Source organism: Zootoca vivipara, chromosome 3 (assembly GCF_963506605.1).
Source record: "Zootoca vivipara chromosome 3, rZooViv1.1, whole genome shotgun sequence".
Taxonomy (NCBI): Eukaryota; Metazoa; Chordata; class Lepidosauria; order Squamata; family Lacertidae; genus Zootoca; species Zootoca vivipara.
Genome location: NC_083278.1, coordinates 72,828,470 through 72,856,417, shown reverse-complemented (window position 1 = coordinate 72,856,417; position 27,948 = coordinate 72,828,470). Strand labels below are relative to the sequence as shown.

The 27,948-nt window shown below is 45.9% G+C and overlaps 1 protein-coding gene across 2 annotated transcripts; it reads left to right on the top strand.

Moving 5' to 3' along the window:
* Positions 1–8: 8 nt before the first annotated feature.
* On the top strand, positions 9–19,231 carry URB2 (URB2 ribosome biogenesis homolog). 2 transcript variants are annotated; one of them, XM_035108463.2, is made up of 10 exons: positions 9–320; positions 1,158–1,294; positions 2,235–2,411; positions 3,934–7,297; positions 8,360–8,520; positions 9,674–9,784; positions 11,832–12,065; positions 12,532–12,622; positions 14,267–14,406; positions 17,561–19,231. In XM_035108463.2, exons 2-10 carry the CDS (start codon positions 1,169–1,171, stop codon positions 17,756–17,758), a joined length of 4,602 nt encoding a protein of 1,533 aa, XP_034964354.2. In that variant the 5' UTR covers positions 9–320; positions 1,158–1,168; the 3' UTR covers positions 17,759–19,231. The 2 variants fall into 2 exon arrangements, with proteins under 2 accessions (XP_034964354.2, XP_034964353.2); XM_035108462.2 differs by lacking the exon at positions 9–320 and adding an exon at positions 334–482.
* Positions 19,232–27,948: the final 8,717 nt, after the last annotated feature.

The window sequence follows — 27,948 nt, the reverse complement described above, 5'->3', positions numbered from 1 at the left end:
CATGACTGACGGCACTGACACAGAGAAGGAGGAGAGCGGGGCCGGGGGAGGAAGGCGAGCGCGCAGGCGCAGCCTGCCAGCCAATGAGGAGGCTGGCCCTGTCGGCGCTCGGCTAGGAATGCCTGCGGAGCTCTTTTTGCTCTCGCTCTCTGTCTCCTGCAACTCGCTGGTTCGGGGAAAGGTTACGCCGAAGGAAGAGGGAGGAGGGGGGAATCTGAGGATGTGCCGGAAGAAGCAGCACGTGCGCGGACGGACCGGGAGAGGGGGCGGGGCCAGGGCGAGAGCGTAGTGCTGCGCTTAAGAAGCGTCGCCATCTGCGCGTAAGTCCGGGGCTCGCGGGGGGTTTTCGTCCACGTGGTGCTTTTCGGCGCAAGATGCGCGTCTGAACGAACGGGAACGAGAGGGCGGCTGCCGCTGGTTCGGCAGCGCGATCCTCTGCATGCGTTGTTGCTGTGGCTGTTTAAATAAGCAATTCTCATTGAGTTGAGTGAGACACGTTTTTTTGCTGCTACTGCTACTCTTATTTTTAAAGGGAGAGGTTGGGGGCAAGCGAAGAGAGGAGGTACAGACCAGATCTCAAGTGAGATATCTTTTATATACCGAGCCTGAAACTACTGAATGGGCTTCACTGTTAAGAAAGCGTGCGACCTTAATAGCACGCGTGGCACTTGGTTGTGAGGGATCTGTGTCAAAGTATTTAGGATCTTTTTTTGAACGAGAGGTGCCAAAATTTCAAGTTTCCCTGGAAGTCCTGTCATTGCCTGCTTCTTGATTTTTCATACGGCAGGATGTGGTTTCTTGGTAGTGAGGGCTGGATCTGCATTGAAGTCCGGATGTTAATGCTGACCCTTTTGTAGTTGCTCCTTGAGAACCATAAGCAACCCATAACCTGTTCGGAGTGTTGCTTCTGTGATCCTGGGGAATGGAAGGCAGCCTTGCTAGCAGTTGCTATGTTTGGGGAAGATGTTGCGGTTAGTGACATCTAAGCGAGGCCACTCTTAACCCTTCATTAGATCTTTCTTCATTGATGGCACAAAGCAGAATGAATACAGAGAACCTGTGTTAAGGAAGTGCACCTGCATAAAATAATAAATTGTGGACTAGTAGCGCAATTAATGCATACTTCAAATGTTCCTTCTCAAAATATTTTATTTTAGATATTATCTTCATGGCTGCAATTTACTCTGGCATTCACCTGAAGCTAAAAAGTGCAAAGACATCATGGGAGGACAAACTCAAGTTGGCTCAGTTTGCATGGGTTTCTCATCAGTGCTTTCTTCCAAACAAAGAACAAGTAATGTTATTCCAATTTTTTTTTTGTATATAGAATGCCTTGTTTCAGCACAGATAATGTTATTCAAGCCATTTTTTCATATCTAGCTAATACCCAGCTCTAACTGGAAGTGGCAGGGAGTACTTTGGTACTTCATTTTGTTTATTTTTTCATAAAAGGCTGTTATTATTTGTTTGTTTATTACCTGCCCTTCACCCTAAGGTTCAGGGCAGGTTAGAACATTAAAAACAGTTTAAACAACTTACAGTCATACAAATAAGATTTATTACAAGAATGCCATCTTTGGTACATCCTTGTAAATATGTGTATTCTCTCAAGGAAATATGGGTTTCAGTAAATACGTAACAACTACCATATTTTTCACTAGTTTTCGTAGCAGCTGTACTGTCTTGCCTTTCCAAATAATGTTTCATACACATCACAATGGGGGTACATTCTACACTTGGATTTCCAGAGTAGTGTTAGCACGCCTTGATTGCTATTTTATTTCCTAAAAGCCTCAGTCTAGACAACCTTCTAATCTCAGTGGGAGAGTTAAGCACCTGCTCAATTCTCTTGCACTGAAACTAGTGGGACTTGAAAAGAACTTTACTGCTCCTGAAGAGTCCTTTGAGACATCAAAACCTATGAATCCTCAGAGTTGATATGAGGCTTGTTGCGTAAGCTATCAGGACTCGTTAAGTGAATCCTGCCCATAGTTCTGGAGCATATGCAGAATTCCAGCTGAAATTGGAACTTCTTGTTAGCACTCTCAGAACCTTCACTGAAACTCCAGAGTAGCTTACACATGGTTTCTAAGCATTCCGCCCCCCCCCCAATCTGTGCATTATGTGGTCCTCACGCCCTTTCCTCCCTCCCTCCACCCCACCCCATCCCGCCTTTTGTCTTTAAAAGATGTAGAATGGCTATTACTAATGTATAAATATATTTGTGAACACAGGTCTTGCTGGATTGGGTGTGCCATACCCTGGTTTCCTGTTACAACAAGAAACTTGAATTGCCCAATGATATTGTTGAGAAGCTTTGGACGTACCTGGACAACATCCTTCATAGCAGGAAGCTGCAGAGTCTCTTCAAGGATGGAAAGACAATCACCCTACGTTTTTCAATTGCACAGGTAACGATGTACAGGACAGTATGACCCAGTTTATCAGTGGGTAGTGTATAGTCCACGCTGGGCCTTTCTGACTGTCCACCTCTTCCATCATAAGTTCCCCTCTAATTTTCTCTGGTAACCTCTGCTAACTGTTGGCAGCTGTTGCTCACCCTGACTGCCGTATTCCTCTAATATTGCAAATGCGCATGCTGCCATATTTATATGTATTGGCTGCAGCTTGTATGTATATAATTCTCATGTGCATGCGAGAAACTTGGTATAGCTTCCAGTGAGGTCACAACTGCTTTGTTCCTCCCTGGTCTTTTTAAATCCTGTGTTGTACTAGCTAAGACAAGGTTTGACCTAGCATGTTGTCTCTCCTTATGAACCACAAGCTGTCGCCTAAGATTGTCTTACCTGGATGTGTATATTTATTCAGAAGCAAATCCCACTGAATACATTGGGATTTAACTCCCAGTATGATAGGGTTTTAGGATGCGGTGGCGCTATGGGTTAAACCACAGAGCCTAGGGCTTGCTGATCAGAAGGTCGGTGGTTCGAAACCCCGCGACAGAGTGAGCTCCCGTTGCTCGGTCCCTGCTCCTGCCAACGTAGCAGTTCGAAAGCACGTCAAAGTGCAAGTAGATAAATAGGTACCACTCCGGTGGGAAGGTAAATGGTGTTTCCGTGCACTGTTCTCCATTCTAATAATTCTGGTATTTTATCAGTTTTCCCATTTTTCACCACTACGATTCTGGCTGCCGCGGTTGCATAAAGGAATACCGTACATTCCTTTTATCCTTGGGGATGTCACTCATTACTAAACCCAGCAAAAATGCCTCTGTTTTTTTAGAGATTGAACTCCTAAATATCTTTTTAAGCTCTTCGTGTATCATAGTCCAGAATTGTTTCACCACTTTGCACCCCCACCACATATGATACATCGTCCCCACCTCTGTTTTGCATCTCCAACAGAGATATGATTGTTTTTTGTACATCTTTGATAGTTTTACTGGGGTGAGGTATCAGTGGTAAAACATCTTCATTATGTTTTCCTTAATCAAATAGCACGCTGTAAAATTTATATCAGTTTTCCATAGCCTTTCCCATCTGTCTAAGTGAATTGTCTTGCCCAACTTTTGTGACCATTTTATCATTGGTTCTTTTATTACCTCATCTTTCAGTTCCCATTCCAGGAGCAAGCTGTATATTTTCGATATTATTTTCCTATTTGGTTGCAGAAGTTCACATTGTAATTTTGATGTTTTCTGTTCAAATCCTCCCCCCCCCCCCCATCTTGGTTGAAGATATGCAATACCTGGTGATATTGTAGCCAGCTGTTAGAATAGTTCTTAACCTCTTCATAAGCTCTTATTTTTACCTCACCGTGCTCTTTTATTAATAGCTGTTGATATGTTGGCCAGCCTTTCTCCATATTTACTCTTTTCACTGCCAATACTTCACTTATAAATAGCATAATAGAGTATCATTTCTATGTAGAAGATTGACCGTGAATTGTCTTTGCTTCTTGCTTACTCTCCAGGTCATGAATGAAAAGCTTTCCACCTCTTATGCCCAGAAAACCTTGAGGGACGTTGGCACTGTGCTAAGTTGCTGTAGCGGCATCCTGTCTGTGCCCCCTCTCTCGATAGTTTACACTGCAAAATTTGAGCTCCTGGTGGACCTTCTGAGCAAGTTGTCCTGGCTGGTGTGTTGGCAGTTGTCATCGGAAGAGGCCGTGTCACCCCAGTTGCTCGAAGTCCTCCAGCTGACCTTCCGGCAGTACCTCCTGATTCAGAGGCAGCAGGCCAATGCGAACCGCGTATTTGGGCAAGTGACTAAGCAGCTGCTTCAGCCATGCCTGCTGCTGAGGCATTTGCTCACTAGCGGGGCATGGACACAGGCGGAAGACGGCCATCTGCGTCAGCATCAGAGCAAGGAGATCCGGAACAGCATAGAAGCCCTGCTGGTGGCTGGTATTTTCCGGCCAGAACTTTTGTCGTCTTACAGTGAAGAGTTGCTGCCGGAGAAGGAGCCTCACGCCGTAAGAAAAGGGGGTTTGAAACATCTCCTGCTGCCGGCCAGCACAATCCAGGCTAGATTAGAAGATGCTAGTTTTTGTCCTCCGGCTCTTCATGGGAAAGTGGTAGCAAACTCAGTGCCTCTGCTCTTTAAGTTGTTCCTAGAATCCTACAATAAGGCCGAAAACCACCTTGTCTGCTTCCACATGCTCACCAGGCTTTATCGCTGTCTAAGGATTTCCAGCCTGCAAGAGGATCTTTGGAATAGCCAGTTTTCTCCGTCAGAATGGACCTCGGAGCTCCTGGCCATGGAGCAGCTTTTGAACTCGGTGCTGAGCAACGGCATCTATAACGTTGCCGCGGATAGGATTCGGCACAAGGAAGTGCAGTTTCGCTTTTACCGCCAGCTGGCACAGATTCTGGTGAGCCATTCCCAGCCTGCCATCCCTGCCTGGTTCAGGTGTCTCAAGGCCTTGATCTCCTTAAATCATTTGATTGTGGAGCCTGATTTGGACGACTTGGTGGCCTCCGCCTGGATTGATGCAGAGGTGTCTGAGCCGCGTACGAAAAAGGCTCAGGAGACACTGGTCGCGACTCTCTTCCACACTTACGCCAAGTTGCGCCAGTTCCAAAAGCTCTTTGAAGAGGTTCTGTCTGTCATCTGCCGTCCTGCTGCAGAGGAGCTGAGGCTTCCGGTTCTGCCCGCAGGCATCCGGGCCAAGCTCTGCGAGTGCCTCCTAGACCTGCCACCGAATCAGATCCTGGACATTGTGGCGCTCATACTGGAAAAGTGCCAGACTTTCCTTATACCTGATGTCAGAGGAGACTCTGACGTGGCCTCGAAGCTCCAATCCATGAGCTCATTGCTGCACTCTGTTCTGTTCCATATGAGGAGCTTAGATGATTCCACCCCGTTGCCTGTTGTGCGTCGGACTCAGAATCTGATGGAGACCATGCAGAGGGAGGTAATCCGAGCTTTGTTTGACCTGCTGACAGATTGCCAGGCAGAAGAAGCGGAGCTGGAGCTTTGGGCAGAGAAGGTTGGTGGCTCTGCTCTCCTCTTTGCTTGCACCTGGGTAGCGGTTGATACTCTTTTCAGTTTAAACTGCCCAAAGTATGCCTCCCCAGGAGGCAAAACCGCCTTGGCTCTTACTGATTCCACCGTAAGCGACTGGGACTTCTCAGCTGTCCTCCCTGGTTTGGATATGCAGTGCTGGGGGAAGATCACTAAGCTCTTAAGCTGTTCCTGCTCAGGGAGCAGATACTGTACAGAATGGCTGGTGCTTCAGAAAATGAAGATGATGCTGATGCAATCCAGCTCTCAGACAGAGGCATCCCATCGGGCTTTGCAGTGTGCCGGAGCTTTCATCCTTCAGTCTGGAAGATGTTGCACGAATGGAGAAGAGTCTGAGCTCTGGGATGGCAATGCAGGTGCAATAACTAGCCTCACTTACCCTACCGCTCATTGGCACCTCATAGTCTCCAACCTTCCCATCCTGGCCCCCTATCTATCCATGAGCGATACATGGTACATTGCAGGTGTGCTCCTGAAAACACTGTTGGCGAACCAAATGCAGGCAGCCCCTGATGGCGACGGCAGCTCCTTAATCACCGTTGGAAAGGTGTCTACAGATTTGCTGCATAGTCCTCTTCTTCCGGAACTGCGGGCGCTACACTCCTCTTTCCTAAGCCACCTAGTCCAGCACTGTGCGAGCATCGTTGCCAACCAGCCTCTTCAACAGCTGTCTGCAGAAGATGTGCCATGGTGTGAGTTTGACCCTTCTGGTCGCAGTGCCAGCACAGGGGCTAGCAGTGAACCTTCCATGTGCTGGACAGCGATGGAGAAAGCTGCTCAGATTATACTATCGTCAGCAAAGGGGAGGGATTATGTGACCTTGGAAGAAGAGCACCTCCATAGGCTTTTGGCTTTGCTGGATATAATTTCGGCGTTGAATCTGGACAGCCTCTTTCCTCTGGGCCACACGCGGTGCTTCCTTTTGCTGTTATCTTTGGCTGCCAACACCAAGGCAAGCATCACTTGCAGCGAGACCTTGTCTCTGAAGTTCAGGACAACCTGCTACCATCTCCTGGCCTGCCTGCAGACAGGCAGGAACGCAAATTCGTCCTTCAAGGTCCTGCATGCCAGCGATGTTCTCGAAGCCGCCCTCTCCTCTGCGTTTGCAGCCTGCAAGACTTCGGCCGGCGTTTCAGCAGCTGCTCCGTGGGATGAATTTCTGTGCGGGGTCCAGGTCTTTTTGGAGCACTACCTTCAGTTCACTCTCGAGAGGAGGCAAAGTGTGAAGCTGAACCTGGAGAAGTTCATGTCGTTCCTAACCACTTGCAAGCCGTGCGCAGCCAGCAGCGAACATGATGAGAGTTGGAGCCCTGCTGCTGACCAGCTCCTCTTGGTGGCAGTAACAGCACAGTGTCAAGTTCTGGCTTTGCACCTCCAGCACCAGCAGCAGCAGGGGAACTATCAGGCTTCAGGAACGCTGCCTGCTTTGCTGGAACAGGCAGTGCTGCAGACGGGAGCTACCATCCAGCTCTGCCTTAGAAACCACACAAAAGGCCAGCCGTTGCCTTTGGTGTTCCTGCCGTGCATTACGACCCTTCTGAAAGCAGATTCTTTTCTTGCGCATTCGGTGATGGGGGAGAGTGTGCAAAGAAGCCCCGCACAGCCGAGCAAATGCCAGCAGCTGTCTCACCGCGAATTGTACCAACGTTTTTACATCCAGCTCTTGAGAGAACTTGACTTGGCTGGCGGCAACGTCCGGTTCCTTCGCTCCGCGCTGCAGTTCCTAACTGCCTTCTGTTCCATGCCGGAACTGTATCCTGCACAAGCAACTTCCATTGCTGCGTTTCACTCCATCGGAAAACTACTTGCAGGTAACAACTGGTTATCCGTCCTGCTCTCTAAACCCTTTGTTACACATAGAAGCCTTGAGGAAGTCCGTGAGTTACAATGTTGGTACAGACATCCAGCTCGGGGATGGGGAACCTTGAGCCTTCCAAATGTAGATGGACTACAACTCCCCTCAGCTCCAGCCACTGTGCCCTACAGTCAGCAATGATGGGAGTCGTAGTCCAACAGCATCAAAGGGCAGCAATCTCTTTGATGGAAGCTTGTGTGTGATGCCTGTCAAGCCTCTGCTTAAAGACCTCCAAAGGAGGAGACTCTACCACACTCCTTGGCAGCAAATTCCACTGCCGAACAGCTCTTACCGTCAGGAAGTTCTTCCTAATGTTTAGGTGGATTCTTCCTTCTTGTAGTTTGAATCCAAGAAAGAAGATTCCACCTAAACATTAGGAAGAACTTCCTGACGGTAAGAACTGTTCGGCAGTGGAATTTGCTGCCAAGGAGTGTAGTGGAGTCTCCTCCTTTGGAGGTCTTTAAGCAGAGGCTTGACAGGCATATGTCAAGAATGCTTTGATGGTGTTTCCTGCTTGGCAGGGGGTTGGACTGGATGGCCCTTGTGGTCTCTTCCAACTCTATGAAAGATCACACTGGGCAGGAGTAAGCCCTACACAAATAGAGTGGAGTCCCTAAGACGGTTGGATAGCACCTTGTACTCCTCCTTCCAGCAGCTCCTGCAACCAAGCTGGTGCCAAATGTATTGTTCTGTTTTACTTTGGACCATATCAGTGAGCAGTGAGGAGTCTTGCCATCTGAGCAGCCATCCATACATACACTGCCCAGGCTTGCATCCCAGAGAGATCATTTTGGTGCTGCTAATGCAGCAAAAACAATGCGGGAGGCAGCAGTTGTGGGTCTCTGCAGCCCCAGCAGCCCCAGTGATTCTCCAGCAGTTTCATTTCACCCTCAGAGAGGCACTCCATTGTCTCTCGAGACAGATGGATGCCAAGAACTTCAGCAGAAGTTCAGAAAAGCGTTACAATTCATGCAAACCCCTGGAGTTTGGATGATAGTGTCGTCTTTCATTATTGCAGGTCCTGGAGTCACCGTCCAAGTGATTCGAGATCTGGAAGTGCAGCTGACAGAACTGATGGCCCAGCTGGTGGAGAATTGTACCCCTGACGACTTTTGTGCCATGTTGAGGGTGGTGCTTGAGGGATTAGATGTTCGCAATATTTGGAAACAAAATCATGAAGTAGGGGGAATTTATTTACTTACCTTTAAAATTTCTCGTATACATCACAACTGTTCGTTGCCCATCCTACTCCTTGCTATGACATTACATAGCTGCCATATGATAGCAAGCACTTTTTTTTTTTACTACTCTTATGTGGAAAGGAGGTATCGGAATGCGTAGCATTGAAACTGACATGTTTGGGCATCTTAGGCTGGCTTCTACAGAATCAAACTATTTAATCTCAGGATGAGGAACAACCTCTGGTCTTACAGATATTGTTGCTCTCCTCTAACTTCCCTTGGTGTCGGGGATGATAGGAGTTGTAGTTCACAAACATCTGGCGGGCCAATTCCTGATTTAACCAATGTTGCCTTTTCTGTGTGGCGCTGGCTCTCCCAAGATCTTTTCTCAGATCTTTTCTCAGATCTACTGCCTGATGTTTGCTTTCTTTGGAGATGCTGGAAATTGAACCTGGGACCTGCTCAGGACAACACGTATGTTCTGCCCATTGAGTTATGGCCCTTTCCCAAAAGCGCTTTGGCCTTTCATTTGTAAATACTGTAAATGGGGAATTGGACCTCTAGTACAGATCCTACTCTGTTTATGTGCTAATATCTCAAGTCTTGAAGGGCTTGCGCTTGCATTACTAAAGCCACAGGCACAAGAAAAGTGTTGGCAGAGTTGGGGGCAACCTGTGGGGGTTGCAGAAATTAACATATTTAGGGAAAGGAATAATACCCTAAAAGAGCCCAGTAAGGACAGTGTTCAGTGGCCACAGGAGGGAAAGCCTGAAAACCAGTGTGTCTGTGTGGAGAAAGATAGGGGGAAATGGAAATGGAAAAAGGAGGTCTGAGGAAAAGACATATTAAACCAGGCATCCCCAAACTGCGGCCCTCCAGATGTTTTGGCCTACAACTCCCATGATCCCTAGCTAACAGGACGAGTGGTCAGGGATGATGGGAATTGTAGTCCAAAACATCTGGAGGGCCGAAGTTTGGGGATGCCTGTATTAAACAATATTTTACATGTCCAGAAAAAAATGTGTAAAGCAGACTCTGAACATTGATGGACTTAAATTTCTTTAATTTCTATGGAACTGTGATTGTACCTAACTTTCCCGGGGTTGCACCCTTTCACCTTCACGTCTCCTGTTTGTTTTTCTTTTGTGCAGGAAGCATTGTCGGCTGTTACTCTGGTCAAAGTGCTGCTTGGCTGCCCTTTAAGCAGAGAGAAAGAGAAAGCGTTCTGGTTTTCCAGTCCCCGGATAATCACTGCTTTAGTTGTGAGTATCTCTGTAGCCAGAACTGTGGTGCTTCAGGGCCTCTCTGTGCTACCAACACTAATGCACTCCCCACAGGTCTTTTATTCCCAAGGAGTGTGTGGTGGGGAGCTGGTGTTGTTGATCGGACTCCAACTCCCATCATTGGCCAAGCTGGCTAGGGCTGATGGGAGCCGGAGTTCAGCAGTGTCTGGAGCACGACAGGTTCCCCACCTCGCCATGTGTACATGAGTAGCTGGAAAGCGAGGAGCTACACTTGTTGGTGCCATGCTTTTTCCACACTTTAGTTTTGCAACATGGCTGGATTTGTGCTGTTCTGTATGGGATAGATAAGATAAAACTTTATTTGCATTAGCCAATGGCCATAGCAACAATAAAACATTATACAGTGGTACCTCAACATCCGAATGACTCGACTTCCGAAGGTTTCGACTTACAAAGTCGGCAAACCCGGAAGTCTTTTCACCGTACGTGCGTTCTGCGCCTGCGCAGAAGCAGTACGCGGAGTTTGCGCATGCGCAAAACGGACGCTTCAACAACCGAAGACTTTGTCTTACGAAGAGCGCCGCGGAACGGATCGCCTTCGTAAGTCGAGGCACCACTGTACACAGAAAAGGAAATTTGTCTTCTTTATGGGAGTGATAGCACTCCATCTCCAAAGAATCATAAAGGGAGGGGGGAATTGTTTCCCCAAATGGGGACGATGCGTGTTCCACACCTAGGGTTACACAGTGGGAGAATATGAAGCCACTCGGAACATTGGAGTGTGTTAAAGTAGCACTAAGGGGACGTTCTGTCAGCTCAATTTCTCCTTGTGCAAAGGAATCTTAACCCCCTCTCCCCCCACAACTTTGTTTTGTGTGTTTCCCACCCAACCCTCAGGAGCAGAGCAGATTTGGGCACACGGCAGGGTATGTGTCAGGGGAGGAGAGGGGGGAAATAATATTGTGTATGCAATGAATATTTATATATATGAATTGATGAAGCAGTTGCAATTCCAGCAGAAAATAGTAACCCTCCTTTTCACTTTTTTTTAAAAAAAATATCAAATTGTTCACGTGCCCCAGAACTTTGTTGTTGATGTTTAGTCATTTAGTCGTGTCCGACTCATCGTGACCCCATGGACCAGAGCATGCCAGGCACTCCTGTCTTCCACTGCCTCCTGCAGTTTAGTCAGACTCATGTTGGTAGCTTCGAGAACACTGTCCACCAAAACTAAGATACCATAACAGGGGCGTGCATAGCCATGAGTAACATAAAGTAAAATGGGAAAGGTTAAGTACAGTGCTACCTCAGGTTACGAACACTTCGGGTTACAGACTCCGCTAACCAAGAAGTAGTACCTTGGATTAAGAACTTTACCTTAGGATGAGAACAGAAATCATGCTCCGGCAGCATGGCGGCAGTAGGAGGCCCCATTAGCTAAAGTGGTACCTCGGGTTAAGAACGGTTTCAGGTTAAGAACAGACCTCTGGAACAAATTAAGTTCGTAACCAGAGGTACCACTGTATTTACAAAGTGGTACAGAGAGGAGGGGAGGGGAATTGCTGGCCGCATCAGAGACGTTCAATAGGTTCCTGTGATGCAGGTACCGGTACAAATAGAAGTTGCAGGAGTGATGAAATGTCCTTTCTGGGGAAACATCATCTTTCCAAATTCCAAAACCTCACTCATCCAGCGCAAGGGAGATGTAGTATCCCAGCAGGTGGCGTGCAACCTTGAGACGCTTGGTGTGTGTGTGTGTGCAGAAAATAGAGTTACTTCTGTTGAGCTAGAAAGAAATGGTAACACAGAAGGGCTGTAGATTTCTGCCTGTATTGCTTGTTACGTCCTTCTGCCGTAAATGTACATAAACTTTTACAAAGTCAGATTTCGGGTGCCTTGGATGCATAACTATGGATCTGCATTCACGTACCAGTATTACTCCTGTTGGAGAAAACCCGTGTGCCTTGTTTGATGGCAGCAGAAGCTTGCCAGGAAAGGACGTGGTAGACAAACAGGGGTGCACGTCCTTTCCTACAGCTCCTTCTTTCCTTCCTTTTTGACTCAGATGCAAATAAAAGAGGCATCTCAAGATCCAAAGCACATACCCATCCTCACAGTACCTATACTGGAGACAGTGGCAGCCCTCCTAAGGCAAGGAGAAGGGGTTCTCTCCAACCCGCATCACGTCACCCTGGTGTTCAATATTCTTCTGACTGTCCCTCTTGACCAAAGGGAGTATGGGAACATCTTCCTGGGAATTCACGAGGTCCTCTTTTCCATCCTGCAGTGTCATCCTAAGGTAACGAAGGGGGCAGAGTTCATTTGTTGATTTTGGTGTTTTTACCTTTTTTCCCTAAGGTCTAGAAGTTGCCGGGCAACAACTCCCATCTTACATTTCTAGCCCACCTTTTCCCACAAGGAGCTCAAAGTGGCATGCATAGCATTCCTCCCCGTTTTATCCTTGCAATCACCTACGAGGCAGCTTAGCTTAAGAGAGACTGGTCCCAGGTCACCCCTTGAACTTTGTGACCTGCTTGTGTATTGAGAAGGGAAGATGGAGGGATGTTGCATTCAAAACTGGATTGTGAATTTTAGGCCCCGTTAAATATTTTTATGGTTTATTTTCTAGTAGCTTGTCACCCGCCCTATGGTCATATTGCGATGGAAGGGCGGGAGATAAATTTAGCAAATAAATCCGTTTTGAAGTTAAAACACAGATTGCCTTTTGTTCCAGTGCCTCAGTGTTGTATTGAATTGGTTTGCAGGTGATGCTCAAAGCAGCTCCATCTTTCTTGAACAGTTTCCATAGACTGGTTATTTCGGTTATGCACGAGGGGAAACAGAAAGGAGACAAAGGTCTGGTATTTTATTTGTATCCCATTCTATTCCTATCCTGTGACCCTGCCCTATGCATAAATGCTTTTGCATAGTGGAGCCAGCTACATCTTGCAAGATTTGAAGTTTAGCAGCACAAACTGGAAAATGTTTATTCCAAAATATGTCTCCTTTTTGCTCAGTAGGGCTTACATCCTAAATAAAAGTGTGCATCCTAAATTACCGTATTTTTCGCTCCATAAGACGCACCTTTTCCCTCCCAAAAAGGAAGGGGAAAAGTCCATGCGTCCTATGGTGCAAAGGCCAGAGCCAGAGCCCAGAGCCTTCCTTTTCTCTCTCTCTTTCTCTCTCACCCCTTCCTTCCCTCCCTCCCTCTTCCAACTTGAATAAAATATTGTGGGGGGGGGGGCAGGTAAGCCCCACCTCGCATTCCGTATCAGCCTTTCTCAACCTGTGGGTCCCCAGATGTTGTTGAACTACAACTCCCATCGCCCCTAGCTAGCAAGGCCAGAGCTCAGGGATGATGGGAGTTGAGGGATGATGGGAGTTGTAGTTCAACAACATCTGGGGACCCACAGGTTGAGAACCGCTGCAATTGATCTCAAGACAAAGTACATGCACACTATATGAATGACAATGCCCATCAACATGGGGGGGGGACTTCCTCAAATACTTAATGGGGGGGCAAGGCACCTAGGCCTCTAGGAGGTGGCTGCTATGCCTAGGACAATTCAAGAAAGCAAAAAAAAATTTTTTTTTCTTGTTTTCCTCCTCTAAAAATTAGGTGTGTCCTATGGTCTTATGGAGCGAAAAATACGGTAACCAGTGCCATGCAGTGGCTTTGTGAGAGAGAGTGCTTATTTATGGAAAGGTGAATGATACTCAGTACAGTGGTGCCTCGCAAGATGAATTTAATTCGTTCCACGAGTCAATTCGTTTTGCGAAAAATTCGTCTTGCAAATCGCGGTTTCCCATAGGAATTCATTGAAGTTTCTTTTTTTGCCCATAGGAACGCATTAATTAAATTCCAATGCATTCCTATGGGAAACCATGATTCGCAAGATGAATTTTTCACAAAATGAATGCGTCTTACGAGTCACCATCAGATTGCACGACGCATTCGTCTTGCAGGGCATTCGTCTTGCAAGGTTCCACTGTAGTGGGTGGAGCCAATGATCACAGCCAGAACCAGGGGTAGAAGCCTATCCTTGGGGTAGAAGCCTATCCCAACGACCACAACATAGAGAGAAGGGATGATACATCAACCTTTGTCTCTGGTCTCTCATTGGCTTTTCCCGATTGGTCAATCACCTTCCATAGGAAAAAAATGTTTGCCTGCCCCTGGTGTATGGGACTGCAGCCGAGGTCCTTCAGTGAACATGCAAGGACATGTTTCTTTCCGTTCTCCTTCACAGCACTAAAATTTGCCCTGTACAGGTCAGGAGGGAGTTCCTGTTACAAAGCCTCATTGTTTTCATATGCATAGTTTCTATTAAGCCCTCTTATTTCCCTCATTTTGTTAACAGTTTATAACAGGCTGCAGAAACTGTTGTGTTTGGTTGATTTTTGGTTTGTTCCTGTATTTTACTGGGAGGTGGGTGGGAGAATCACGAAAAGATTTAAAAATAAATAAGAAATATCTGACTTTAAACTTTGCTTTCCAAGGGATCGCAGATGAATTTGAAGTTATACTGAAGTGTGCCCACTTGGTGGAGCGGATGTATTCTTATATTGCTGCAAAAACAGAAGAATTCACTGTGTTATCTTCCTTCATTGTGGCCCAGTATGTAATTGAACTGCAGAAGGTAATAATCAGCTATTTACTATTTATTTGTAAGAATGGAAAAGAGGGGAGTATAATGATTACCGTATATGTTCCTTGTGCATCAGATGCCATAAATAGATTGCAAAAAAGATTCCAGAGCATTAAGAGATGCTTGCAATTAAGGTAGGTTTTTTATTAGAATTTGGAAACTAGCCACCAGTCACGACGGCTGCCTAGTACCCCCGCTAATGGAGGCGGCCTATGCTCAGGGCTTGCCACTGTGAGAACAGGATGATGGGATAGATGGTCCTTTGGCCTGATCCATCAGGGCCTTTTCTTACGTTCTTAAACCTCCGTTTAAAGTGGGGTTTCTAATTCTAGTTTGGAGGTGAACTATGGTGTACAGTTACCATAGTTTGACTGGTTCAGGAGCCTTGGCAAAGTGTGGTTACAGCAAACCAGACAGTGCAGGGAACATCGGAAGCTGTCAGGAACATTGTTGTTGATATACTAGCTGTTTTATGGGTCTGCTTCTCGGCAGGTGCTCTGTTGTCTTTCTTTCTCTGCCTTCACTCCCTCTCTCTCTCTCTAAATAAATAAAATAAAATTCATTAACCTCTGATGGGAGGGCGTTCCACAGGGTGGGTGCCACTACCGAGAAGGCCCTCTGCCAGTTCTCTGGAACTTCGCTTCTCGCAATGAGGGAACCGCCAGAAGGCCCTCAGAGCCTGGACCTCAGTGTCTGGGCTTAACAATGGGGGTGGAGACGCTCCTTCAGGTATACTGGGCCAAGGCCGTTTAGGGCTTTAAAGGTCAGCACCAACACTCTGAGTTGTGCTTGGAAACGTACTGGGAGCCAGTGCAGGTCTTTCAGGACCGGTGTTATGTGGTCTCGGCGGCCGCTCCCAGTCACCAGTCTAGCTGCCGCATTCTGGATTAGTTGTAGTTTCCTGGTCACCTTCAAAGGTAGAGCACATTGCAGTAGTCCAAGCTACTACAAAAAAACCCCATCCCTTTTAACATACAGTTCATTAACCAGGTGTTTCATCCCTAGTTTACATACTAATTTGAGCACCCATTTTTCCAGTTCAGGGAGTAATAAGTGAAGGAGGATTCTGAAATTTGTGTGGAAGCAAGCTCTCCCCCCCCAGTCCCCCCCCAATTTATTTTTATTTAAAATATTTCTATACTGCTCTTCTTAAATGTTACCAGGGTAGTCCATAGCAATGCAACAAAATTCTATTGAAATTATTATAATATACATCAGAATCCACGGTACACAAGCTGGATAGCACTCAGGCTCAGCATTAATAACTTTCCAGCACCTGGGTGAACTGAAATGCCTTTAGCAACCATCGGAAGAAGATGGCACTTGCTTTATTCCAGACAGCAGGCAGTTCTGCCATTTGGGTACCATAGTGGAAAAGGCTGTCCCTCTGGGTTGTGTCAGGATAAGACCTCAGCAAGCCGTGGTGCAACAAGGTGAAAGTTCTTGGCATATGGGCAGATCTCTGTTGGAAAAGGACTTCCTTTAGATACCAAAGTCCCAAGTTGTTTAGGGTTCCATGCACCAACACAAGAACCTTAAATCTGCCTCAGTAGCAAATTGGCAGCCTGTGCAGGTTTTGGTCCCCCCCCCCCAAAGCATGTTGCATGCTCATCTTCAGTCGCCCTGCTCAGCAACCTCACCACTAGCCCCAGCTCCTGAAACAGTTTTAAGGGCAGCCCCCTCCCCCCCCGTGGAGCACATTGTAATCATTTATTCGATTTCTTTCTTGCCTTTCACCATAAAGTCCAAGGGCGGGTGACAGCAATTTAAAATACAGTCCGCCCTGCGAATGTTTAGCGTCAGCATGGCAGCTTGCTGCAGTATTTCCAGCTTTAGAGGAAGCTTTTTCAGGAGGGTTTTGTATACTTGAGGCACAAAATAAAGGCCAGTTGTTGGCTGCTGGAACCCCATTAAACAGGTACATATAAAGATGAACCATTTTCATATAAAGATGAAAAATTCTCAGGGACGATTCACACCCCGGCCAGCACCTCTTTAATCTTCTACCCTCGGGCAGGAGATATAGAAGTATAATCGGTCGTACCAAGAGGCTAGAAAACAGTTTTTATCTGTGGGCTGTTAGGCTGCTGAGCGGAAAATAATATAATGCAACTGGCTTTTGGGGTTGGTGTGTTGTGCGATTGAGCGTTTGTGTGGGGGCGGGGAGGGAGACTCTGTTAATTTCATTGTACATTGAAAATAAAGGTATTATTATTATTTATTAATGATTCCCTGGCCATCTCGGATGATGCACGTTGGTCATTTTGTTCTTCGAAGGCAGCTTCCACTTCTCCAGCACTGCTGAAACTGCATGAACTGTCACAGCGATTAGAAGTTCACTTCATTAGGAAAGAGTTTATTACTTGCCTGGGGAAGAGAAGGAAAGCCTGGATTTTAATGACAGCCTCTAGTTTAATTTCCATTATTCTAGGAACTTAGTGCGACAGGTCTGGAAGCATGAAGCTAATTTGGGCTTTTGGCGCATGGAGGGAGGAAAGGAGAGGATCTTTCTGTGGCAGAAAATAGCACGGTCTCCCCTTGGGGCCAGAAATCTTGGCAGCAAGATGCTTCCAGGGTGACATTTGAGTGCAGAGATTGTGCCAGTTGTGGGGAAGGCTGGAAGGGAACAGCCAGCGCTCAGGTGTGGAAGATTTTTATAGCCAGTTCTGATGACTGACAGGCTTAGAAGTGCTTAACAGGATAATAGATAACGAATGCATATCCTGCCTCAGGAGGTGACGGTGGAAGAGTGTGTTTGTGTGTGTTTATGTGCATCATCACTTTCAGGGCTAGAAACTTCGTAAAGCAAAGCTGGTTTATTGAAGTGAATAGTCTCTTCTGCATCTGCTGCCTTCTATATAAAGGATGGCTGTTTTCTCAATTTTTGTTCTATTAGTTGTTACATACTGATGAAACTGCATGTTTTGGATATATTGTCTTGAATTTGAAGGATGATGTCAAAAACAATATACCACTGAGTGAAACCAACATCACGGTCTGCTCAATATATCGCCCAGTCCTATTGCTGAGGAGCTGCCCCAACTGGCTGTGACTTTGCGGCTACTGCATTGCCTCAGAGCTTTTACTTATGAGTGTTGTGTGTGTTTAATAACACGTTTTAATGAGTCATTTGTGTTCCCTCTAGGTGACTTTGCACCCAGCTGTAAAGAAACATCTAACTGAGGGGATTTATCACATCCTAGATCTTTGTGTGGACCGTGATATCAAGTTCTTAAATGCGTCCTTACCAGTGGGAGTGAGAGAAGTTTTCAAGGAGCTGTATCGTGATTATTCTCACTACCACAAAGCTCTAAAGCAAGGGGATGAAAAGTACACAGCATGAGCTACCTATTGTCTACCTGCTGCTTTGAAATCTCACAGAGGACTGTCTTTCAAGGTGATGAGCACTTGCTGTTCTTAAGGTTTGTGTACTTAGTATCTGAAATCTAGAGGCTGTGTTCATCTGGACAGGTGCCCATAGCAACTTCTGCGTCGGTGACTGATGGATGTATGCTTTCTTAATAATTGCAAGCATGATTTGAAGAAGAAATAGTCTTTAAATGTTTGTACCATTTACTGGCCAGATGTTGCTACCTAGTTCCTAACAGTGGAGTCTGAGGTCCTGGCGATCTTTGTTTTTGCTTACACAGTAAAGAGATGCTGGAGTCAGAACCTTCAAGAAGACAACACAGTCTTCTTTTGTTGTAGACAATAGGTATTCATGTAGAACAACATGTGGAAATAAATCATATTTTTGGTTTATATGTTTTTTATATTGAGAATATGTTTTTTATATTTCGAATCCCTGTGATGGGGTGAGCTCCCGTTGCTTGGTCCCAGCTCCTGCCAACCTAGCAGTTCGAAAGCATGTCAAAATGCAAGTAGATAAATAGGAACCGCTACAGCGGGAAGGTAAACGGCATTTCCATGTGCTGCTCTGGTTCGCCAGAAGCGGCTTTGTCATGCTGGCCACATGACCCGGAAGCTATACGCCGGCTTCCTCGGCCAATAATGCGAGATGAGCGCGCAACCCCAGAGTCGGTCACGACTGGACCTAATGGTCAGGGGTCCCTTTACCTTTACCTTTATATTGAGACCAAGAAAACCACTCACCGCATTGTGCTGTAATTGTGAGAGCTTGTTAATTAATTAAATGAATTAATAAACCTAATAATTCTTTCTTTTTTAAAAAAAATTTAAGAGGTGTGGCTCTTCAATACACTTGACACTGGTCTTAATATTTCTGATATGTTATGTGCTGTCTACATGCAATTTTGCCACTGGCCTGTAGTGAGCAGCAGTTATTCTCTGATAAACAGGACTCTCAGACTGGTGTGCTACCCAGGGAACATAGCTCTGTGTTGGCTGCACCTTCAGAAACTGCCTGGTAAGAAAGTCACATTTCTTAGCCTTTCTGCATATCCCTCAGCATTTATGGTTCATGATGTTTCTACTCAGCTCTACAGTCTAGCCATCTGTGCATACCAGAGATACTAATCTTCTTCATGCTTCCATATCTGATTATTCTTGGATAGGACATGAGTCAAGAACGCTTGGATTTAACAAAGGCTTGCCCTCTCCTTCAGCATTTGAGTCATCCCTTCAATGTATAAACAAAGCAGAGAACTGACGTGAGTCAGGAGGTTGCTGTCCCACCAGCGTAACACACCCCAAGGGTTCAAGGAAAAAGGGCAAAAGAAGGAGAAATAAATATAGCCTTACACAGTGTAACGTCTGAGGCAAATAGATACCAACTATTAATTTATCTTGGGACTGTTTTTGTGGTCTTCCACTTTCTCCATGGCCCACTCTACGCTTGCAGCAAAACAAAACGATCACATCACGAAGTGCTAGAGTGGACTGCACAACCGCAGGCTGAAGGTGAAAGGAATGCCATTTTTTATTTAAAAAAAATGTTTTACCCTATTTATCTTCTAGATAAAACCAAGAAAGGCTAGCACATTAGAAAGGGTGGCTCTTACCTTCTTGTTGGGACCTTTTCAGATGGAATTGTTGGCATCAGTCCTGTCTCGGGAGACAACAGAAGAGTGTGCCTTTGGGGGTAAATTCTGATGGTTGGAGAGTTACAGCACCTGCTGTGGCTACAGAGATTAATGCGGGAAAGACAAGTTTGGTTGCAGTTGGGGCAGATGAAGGTGTCTGGTTTCGCTGCTACACGTCACCGTGGCATTCCTTCTCTTTGCGCTTCTCCCAGCGGTCACTCCTCTGGTCACTGCTGTGGATCCATGACCTGACTGTCTGTCTCCAGGCACTGCTGTCGTCTGCAAGGGATTCCCATACGACGGGGTTAATGCTGCTAGCCTTCATGTCATGTTTGCAGACATCTTTGTAAGAGTTGCTCTGCCAAGAGGCCTAGTGCCTAAAGCCATCTCCCCTTACACCACATCCTTGGGGATCCTGCCATCTTCCATTCTGTGGACATGACCCAAGCCAGTACATATAGGCATCACTGAGCTAGGAGTGCAAACATGCTGGGAATGTGGGATTGGGAGAGCACATCTTTGTTTGAAACTCTGTCCTGCCATGCAATGCCCAAAATCTTCCTGATGCAGCGAATATGGAAGGCATTAAGGTGTTGTTTTTGGTGGTTGAAAGTTGCTCACAACTCGCTTGCATAAAGCAGTGTGCTCAACGCTCCAAGCCTGGTAGACTTTTAACTTGGCATAGATCATTAGCATCATGTTTTTCCATACCCTTTTGGAGATGTGAGCCGTTGGCTGTAGCTGCATTGCGAATACGCTCGTGTTGATGCAGAATTTGCTGGTTATGGTGGAGCCCAGGTAGATAAAATCACCTACCACTTCAAGCATGTGGTCATGTGGTGATGCGTAGAGTGCTGGCAACATCCTGGCCCAGGATGTTGGTCTTCATCAGGCTGATGGGAAGGCCGAATTCCATGCAGGTTTGGGCAGAACGGCTGATGACTCTTTGTGGAGCTTTCTTGGAGTGCGGTGTCAAGGCCGTCTTCTGCCAAACAACATCTCTTGTATAAGAACCCGCTGCACTTGTCTTGCCATGGAGACATGCCAAGTTGAACAGACCCCCATTGCTCCTTGAAGGCATGGAGAGCAACAGGAAGAAGAATGTGCCAAAGAGAGTTGGGGTGAGAGCACAGCCCTGTTTCACACTGCTCTTTATAGGGAAGACATCCAAGGATGAACCATCATCCTTGATGATGCCAAGCATGTTCTCATCTTGCAGATACACAGGAGAGCACTCCAGTCCTCTCTGACCTCATTGCAGTCTTCATCACATTACATTGATCCTGTTTTTAATTTGTGCTGCTAATCATAGTAAAGATGGTTGGTTGGCTACCTTGAAGTGGCGTACAGTCACTCTAGCTGTTCTGTGATCAAATTCTGGGTCCTGTTGGCATCGACTTGTAGGGAAAATTAATTCCTACATTGTGTGTGGGTAATTGAGAACTACAGAAGACTGGCAGAGGACAACACAGGGCAAATGGAAACAAAATAGAGTCACACAGCTGATCGAATCCTTGGGTGGCCATTGCAATATAGCAACTTTATCACAAGAGGGAGCCATTGTCAAAAGTTCACTGTCAGGCTGCAGCCTTACGGTGCCAAAGGACATTTCTTTTTTTGTCCTTAAAAAAGCACACACACACTTGTTCTTAAAACATCAAGGGGCTGATAGATGACCTGATTTTGTTTAATCATTCCCTAAAATTTCAGCTGAATGACGATACCCATTTGAAGAAGGGACCTTGAAAGGGTGTGTGTGATACATTTGGATAAATCTGGCAAAACAGCCCTGCTTTCCCTCCCGGATTTCAAATCATGTGAGCAGTGGCAGGCATGTGACTCTTAAGTGTTCAAGAATTCCTTTCACATGCAGATTTCTTTGAAGTTGTGGTTAAGTTGCTCTGCAGAGAAAGGCAATTCCTTCTTCACTGAGAAGCAGTGACTGGGAAATCGTAGCCATGAGCCTCAAGTATGAGCCAGAAAATCCCTGACTGAAACCTGGCCTGTGTCACAAGCTCACAAAGTGTCTTAAGGCAAGCTGCTGTCATCTTGGCCTCGGCTCCACATCGACAAGAAGAGGATAATGTTTTGGATTTTTAGTTGTTTTTAAAGTTTACAATCCACTTTTCTTTCACTAAGGGCTAACAACATAAAAACAGAAAACAAGACTGCTTTGTTAAGGGGTTCCTCTCAGATTTCTGTGAGTAGGTCTGTCCCGTTGGGTTGCCACGAAGAACATTTTCACCCTTCGTTAAACACGCAGTCCTTTTCTGCGCTTTTTCACACACCACTCTGTGAAAGGCTTCAAAACTCTTCACAGATTTTCAGGGGGAGAAGAGGTCTGCATCCCTGTAGGTGAGGGTCTAAACCACGGAGCCTCTTGGGCTTGCCAATCAGAAGGTTGGTGGTTCGAATCCCTGCAACAGGGTGAGCTCCCGTTGCTCTGTCCCAGCTCCTGCCAACCTAGCAGTTTGAAAGCACACTAGTGCAAGTAGATAAATAGGTACCACTGTGGCGGGAAGGTAAACAGCATTTCCGGGTGCTCTGGTTTCCGTCACAGTGTTCTGTTGTGCCAGAAGCGGTTTAGTCATGCTGGCCACATGGACAAAGCTGTCTGTGGACAAACGCTGGCTCCCTCAGCCTGAAAGCAAGATGAGAGCTACAACCCCATATAGTTGCCTTTGACTGGGCTTAACTGTCCAGGTGTCCTTTATCTTTCCCTTTACCTGGGGGGGGGGCTGGACCAATTCCCATAACCACCCAGTGATTCTGTACAGTTGATTAGTTGGGCAGGATGTGGACAGTGGCATGCGTCTGAACAGAGATCCTATTGGAAGTCATACAAGTGCATGGCATCTGGAGTGCATGGCCTTCTGTTCTTAACACATAATGCTGTAGGCCAGGGGTGGCCAATTCCCAAGAGACTGTGATCTACTCACACAGTTAAACACTGGCAGTGATCTACCCCCTTTTTGGGGTTCGGGTCAAAGTTGTTGAGTTTTTTCAGGGAGGAAGTAAAATGTTGAGCTTTTTTTAGGGGAGCCACAGTTGTTCAGCTTTTTGGGGGGGAGCCAATGATCAGTTCGAATCCCTGCAACGGGGTGATCTCCCGTTGCTCAGTCCCAGCTCCTGCCAACCTAGCAGTTCGAAAGCACATCAAAAAGTGCAAGTAGATAAATAGGTACCACTCCGGCTGGAAGGTAAATGGTGTTTCCGTGCACTGCTCTGGTTCGCCAGAAGCGGCTTTGTCATGCTGGCCACATGACCCGGAAGCTGTCTGCGGACAAACGCCGGCTCCCTTGGCTAATAAAGCGAGATGAGCGCCGCAACCCCGGAGTCATCAGCAACTGGACCTAACAGTCAGGGGTCCCTTTACCTTTAATGATCTACCAGTGATCTACCACAGACGTCCAGTGATCTACCTGTTGGACATGCCTGCTGTAGGCCAAGGTCACCAACCCTTTTTGAGTGCATAGGCACATTTGGAAACTGGAGAAACTGTTGTGGGCACCACACATACACCCCACAACCAAGCACACGTGACAACCTATTCTATTTGGTACACTAACATGCTGTGTCTGTGGGCATCACGTTGTCCATGCTGTATGTGGTGACAATTGTGGTGGTTTTCCCAACTGCAGCCACTTCCCCCCAGTCACTAAATAAGTGGAGTGAGGAGAAGCGGGTTGGACTTGGAGAAAATTGCTGGAAGACCATGAGTACTCCTTTCCAAGCATAATCCTAGTTAGTCAACATCTCTTGAATTCTGCAGTTTTGACTGCCTGTGTTGCCTGTTGAGCTAGGCTAGCCTTGACAAAGAGGGCTGCTTTGGCAATTTAGCCTGCAGCCACAGGGACCCAATCAAAAGGAGGCTCACAGTACAGGCAAAAGGGTGTTTTTTTAATATAACCCCCCCACACACACACACAACCAGCATGCTGGGTTCCTGATCTCCTCGCTGGCTACGTTTAACACCAAAACCAAAGCAGCACTTAAGGGCAAAGCTATGTGACCCACAACATCTTGTGTAGTTTAGTGGATTGCAGATTCCTTCCCTGCAGCACTGATGAACTGATCTGGACCGAAAAAGGCACTCCCCCCCCCCCGTCCGCCAAGAGAGGAGAAGAAGGAGGGGGGGACCTTTTTCATGTTGTCAGTGTGTGTTGACTCCTTATACAGCCAGCCCTGGAGTGAGAAAGGCAACGTGAGATGGGTTTTGCGAGGGAGTTTTCAAGTGACATGTGTGAGTGGTTACCCATTTTGGATTCTTATACCCAGATGAACAGTGGGTGTTCCATGGGCAAGGAAGCAGAGAAAAACAAGCCTCTTGAACCGGAAAAATGCAAAACAAATCTTCGGCACAACTGCTCAGCAAGAAAAATATAGTGATCCCAGGCTCATTTGAGACCCCATCTGCACTATACATTTAATAATAATAATAATAATAATAATAATAATAATAATAATAATAATAATAATTGTATCCCGGCTAACGTCATAAAAACAACAAAAATATGCATAAAAACAGACATCAATTAAAATACATCTTAAAATTCAGACAAGTTAAAATCTGGGCAGGTGGCAGTATCATGCCTCTTTAAATGGTCATGACGTCTCCCAAAGAATCATAGGAACTGTAGTTTATTATGGGTGCTGAGAGTTGCTAGGAGACCTCTATTCCCCTTTAAATGTATAGCGCAGATGGGACCTGACTGAAGCAGTCTGTATTGTTTTATGACTGTGCAAAGCAGCCGACTTCCAAATCATATGAACTAGAGAAATCTATTTCTTTGCCTACTATGCCCATTGGGGATGGGTTTCAGCTACGGAGTGGAGTGAAATTTGTCTGATCTGGTATACCGCTGCTCTGCACAAGGTGTGCAGTTATAAGTAACCAAATGTGTGTATAAAATGCACTTGTGCACAAAATTATGGGCCAATTCAAAGTGCTGTTTTCTGAGAGAAACACTGGATGGGGTCCTGAAGATTATCATCCCAAGCATCCAGCATACCAAACTGACATCTTAAGGGGGGGATTCATGCAACCACCATTTTGTTTTTATCTGCAAGGTGGTAATTTGGTATTTGTTTTATTAAGGCTCTAGGATTTGTGCACTGAAGCACACAAAGGGCTTGTTCCTGACCTGCCTGTACAGTGTTTGTTTTGTTTTGTGTTGTTGAATTTATATACTGCCCTATACCCAGAGATCTCAGGGCGGTTCACAAAACAAAATCAAAATATAAAACCACAAAATATATAATTAAAAGAAAAACAACAACCCAATAACAAAACAATTAAGATTATCCCAGAGCATGTTGGGCATTTGTCCTTTAGTCTTCACCTCTGTTGTGTAAGTTATATCCTGGGGAGACTGCTAGTGTCCATCTAGTTCAGCACCGCACCCCACAGTGGCTAGCCACACACCTCTGAGGGTACCTCAAGACCCCACCTATCCTGCCAAGCCACGCCCACTGCATCTTGCTTGCTACATCCTGGCTCAGGACGTAAGGTTCTTGAATGAAAAGCCTCTGCATAATTCAGCCTTCCTGATCTTCCAGGGCTCTAAATTGTGCGGGGCATCTTCAGAAGCAGAGAAGGCTTCCTGCTGCAAAAGTTCACCTTCCCAACATATGGAGGGTGTCAGGGCAATGATGGCATGCCATGGAGCAATGTGGAGCACATCTGAATAGGGCTAGTAAGGTTATCAGCAGAAGGTACATGAGCCAGAGCTTTCAGTGACTCTGTGGTGTTTGAACTACCAGAAACACTACTTTGTGAAATATGGGTGTAAATCACCAGGTTTTCGTGGATGTACACACTTGTTCCACTGTACCTCTGTCAATTGCACTTGCATTGTTTCTACAGAGCTCCACACACCCAGAGTGTTTGCAATGACCAAGCAAGGACCCCAGCACATCCTTTCTCAAGTTTCCTACCTCACATTTTCTCATTAAAATGCATTCATTGACTCATTGCCCTCCTCGACATGTGCGTTCATCTTCCCACTTACTTAAAGCTGCCTTAGCCTCTGGCTGAGGCCTTTTGAGAATGTGTGAGTGCTTCCAAGGGAGGACAGGTATGCAGATGAGAATAGCTATTAGCTAATTTCCATATGCTGACATTTTCAACTTTGGCAACTAATTATTTAATAGCCTAACGCAGAGAGGAGAAGATACAGTATGTGCCTCTCGGGGATACATCCCAGGGAATAAGCGCGCGCGCACACACACACACACACACACTTTACTCGCCAATTGCATTGTGGTGAGCCATGCCATAATGTCAGAGAGATTTTTAAAGCCCATTTATTTTCTTTCTCAGTTTTAAAAAAAGTTATTTTGCTGCTGCTTTGGGGCATATCAGGTCTTTACACCTCTGTCTATTTTTGGATCATGTCGGCGCAAGGTATTTTTCTTCCTGCATGTGTGGGGTTTTTGTTTAGGCATACTCTACAACCAGACTCCAGTATGAGGCATGCAAAGGCTATTATGCAGTCTCCTAATAGAAAAGAACCACGTGGATTCCGCAAAACCTCCATACCACTTTGCTCTGAAACAGCAGTCATTGTCTTTTGTCTACTCTGCTGCTTATTGACCATGATTCACGATCAGTTGATATCAGTTGTCTGGAAGATGTTCCACCTAACCTGCCAAGATAAACAGGACCAGGGGTTGCTACTGTCCAGAAGCTTTGCGGGATTTCCCAGTAGATACTGCTTGCCTTGGGAGAGGAAACTGCTTGAGGAAGGCAGACAGCACTGTCCATTTAGATCCCTCAGCCCAAAGGAAATGTGTGGACGAAAACTACATAAAACATCTGCAAGAAGCAACAAAGAGAATGAACCCAGAGGAGATACTCCACAGGCTGCTTGATTTGGTGGTGCGGTAACCTAATTCAGAGTTTCATCAAGAGAAATGGGTTAACATAAGAAACTTCTGAATAGTTGTCATGTGACTTTGTAATTTGCACAGTTTCAAGCAAACAACAAACATTTCACTGAGAAGAAGCTGGGCGCCTGGTCCGCTGACTGCTGATCTCACATCTATAGAATCTCATGTAACATTCTGAGAAGAACATTTCAGTGAAAGGGTGCTCAATGTGTAATGCAGCTGGCCATGAGGAGCAGCACCTAGTGAGTACAAATTTGGTAACATCACCAACCACACACAGCGGTAAAAGCCAAAATCCGCGTGCCCCCATAGAGCCGCACGCCATGGCCATGCCCCTCTAAAATTATAGAACAAGAATGACCAATGCAGGCATTATAACTTCAATACCAACTCAGCATTTTTCTCACACTATCCTTGCCTTATGATGGACTCTAAAGCTCCCTCACTTTTGGGTAACATATTGGTTGGACATCATAAAGGAACTTTGCAAACATGGCACAACTTCAGCTATGTATGCTAACATAACCTGCCTCTTTATCTACTTAGCTTATTCAGTGGGTTTCTCCCTGAGAAAGCTTTATTTGTCTGGCATGCAGAGGATTGGCAAATAGCACCCTAAAATTATCCCCACTGAGAAATATTTATTAATTATTATTATTAGTAGTAGTAGTAGTAATAGTAGTACTATTATTACTACTCATCCTTCACCAGAAGGTCCCAGGGTGGTTTACAACAACATAACTAATACAGTTTAAATACAATTTAAAAACCATACATATGCAACAATACATTAAGAGTTATAAAACAGATCATAAATGAATTGGAATGTTCCATCCATGCCCATCTTTGCTTGACAACACCACTGGCAACCCTCAAAAGTCTAAATTATTGGGCTACTTGTGAAGTCTTATCACCTGGACACCAAAACCAGACAATATTTATCTATTAACTACTTCTTTTTTTAAAAAAGAAAGCAACAGCCCCAAATCACGCCCCCCCCCGCCCCCGCTGTTGAAGACACCGCTGGTTTAGACATTCCTTCACCCTGAGGAGTGAGTCTTAAGGAACATCACTATAAATTAAAAGAAAACTCTGCTGCTGGCTTCCATCAACTTCTAAGGCCAGAATTTCACCCTTGGCTCTTGTGGCCTTTTTAATCTTCAAAGTGCTTACAAACATTAATGACATTAATTAAACGCTCTCTCCTTCCTTCCTGCTAACAAGGTTTATTAAGCTGAACACATTTCCCCCCCCCTGTGGGCATCTCTGATGAGCAATCAAATGAATAAATTTCTTTCTAAATTTAATAGCCGAGTTGCAAAGAGGAGCAGGAGGTGACAGGAAGAGGTGAAGACAAATGACAATCGGCTGCTGTCGGAGAAGTTCCCGGGCTGCCCTTGTTACCCTTCTGTCATCCAACCTCATTAATCCTATGCATGTTCAGAAGCAAATCCAACCTTACTCATTGGGGCTTTTTCGTAGATCCCACCTGCCCTATATATTTAAGGTCCCACCTGCACTATATATTTAAAGCAGTATCACGACACTTAAAGCAGCCATGGCTTCTCCCAAAGACTCTTGGGAGCTGTAGTTTAAAGGTGCTGAGGGTTGTTAGACTCCTATTCCCTCACAGAATTAC

What these genes read in the sequence shown, in the direction of transcription:
- URB2 (XM_035108462.2), top strand. Translation starts at nt 440, where the DNA reads ATGCGTTGTTGCTGTGGCTGTTTAAATAAGCAATTCTCATTGA. An exon ending in GGATAATCACTGCTTTAGTT is followed by an intron (nt 9,785 to 11,831) that starts GTGAGTATCTCT and finishes TTTTTGACTCAG; the next exon opens with ATGCAAATAAAAGAGGCATC. An exon ending in GAAACAGAAAGGAGACAAAG is followed by an intron (nt 12,623 to 14,266) that starts GTCTGGTATTTT and finishes TTGCTTTCCAAG; the next exon opens with GGATCGCAGATGAATTTGAA.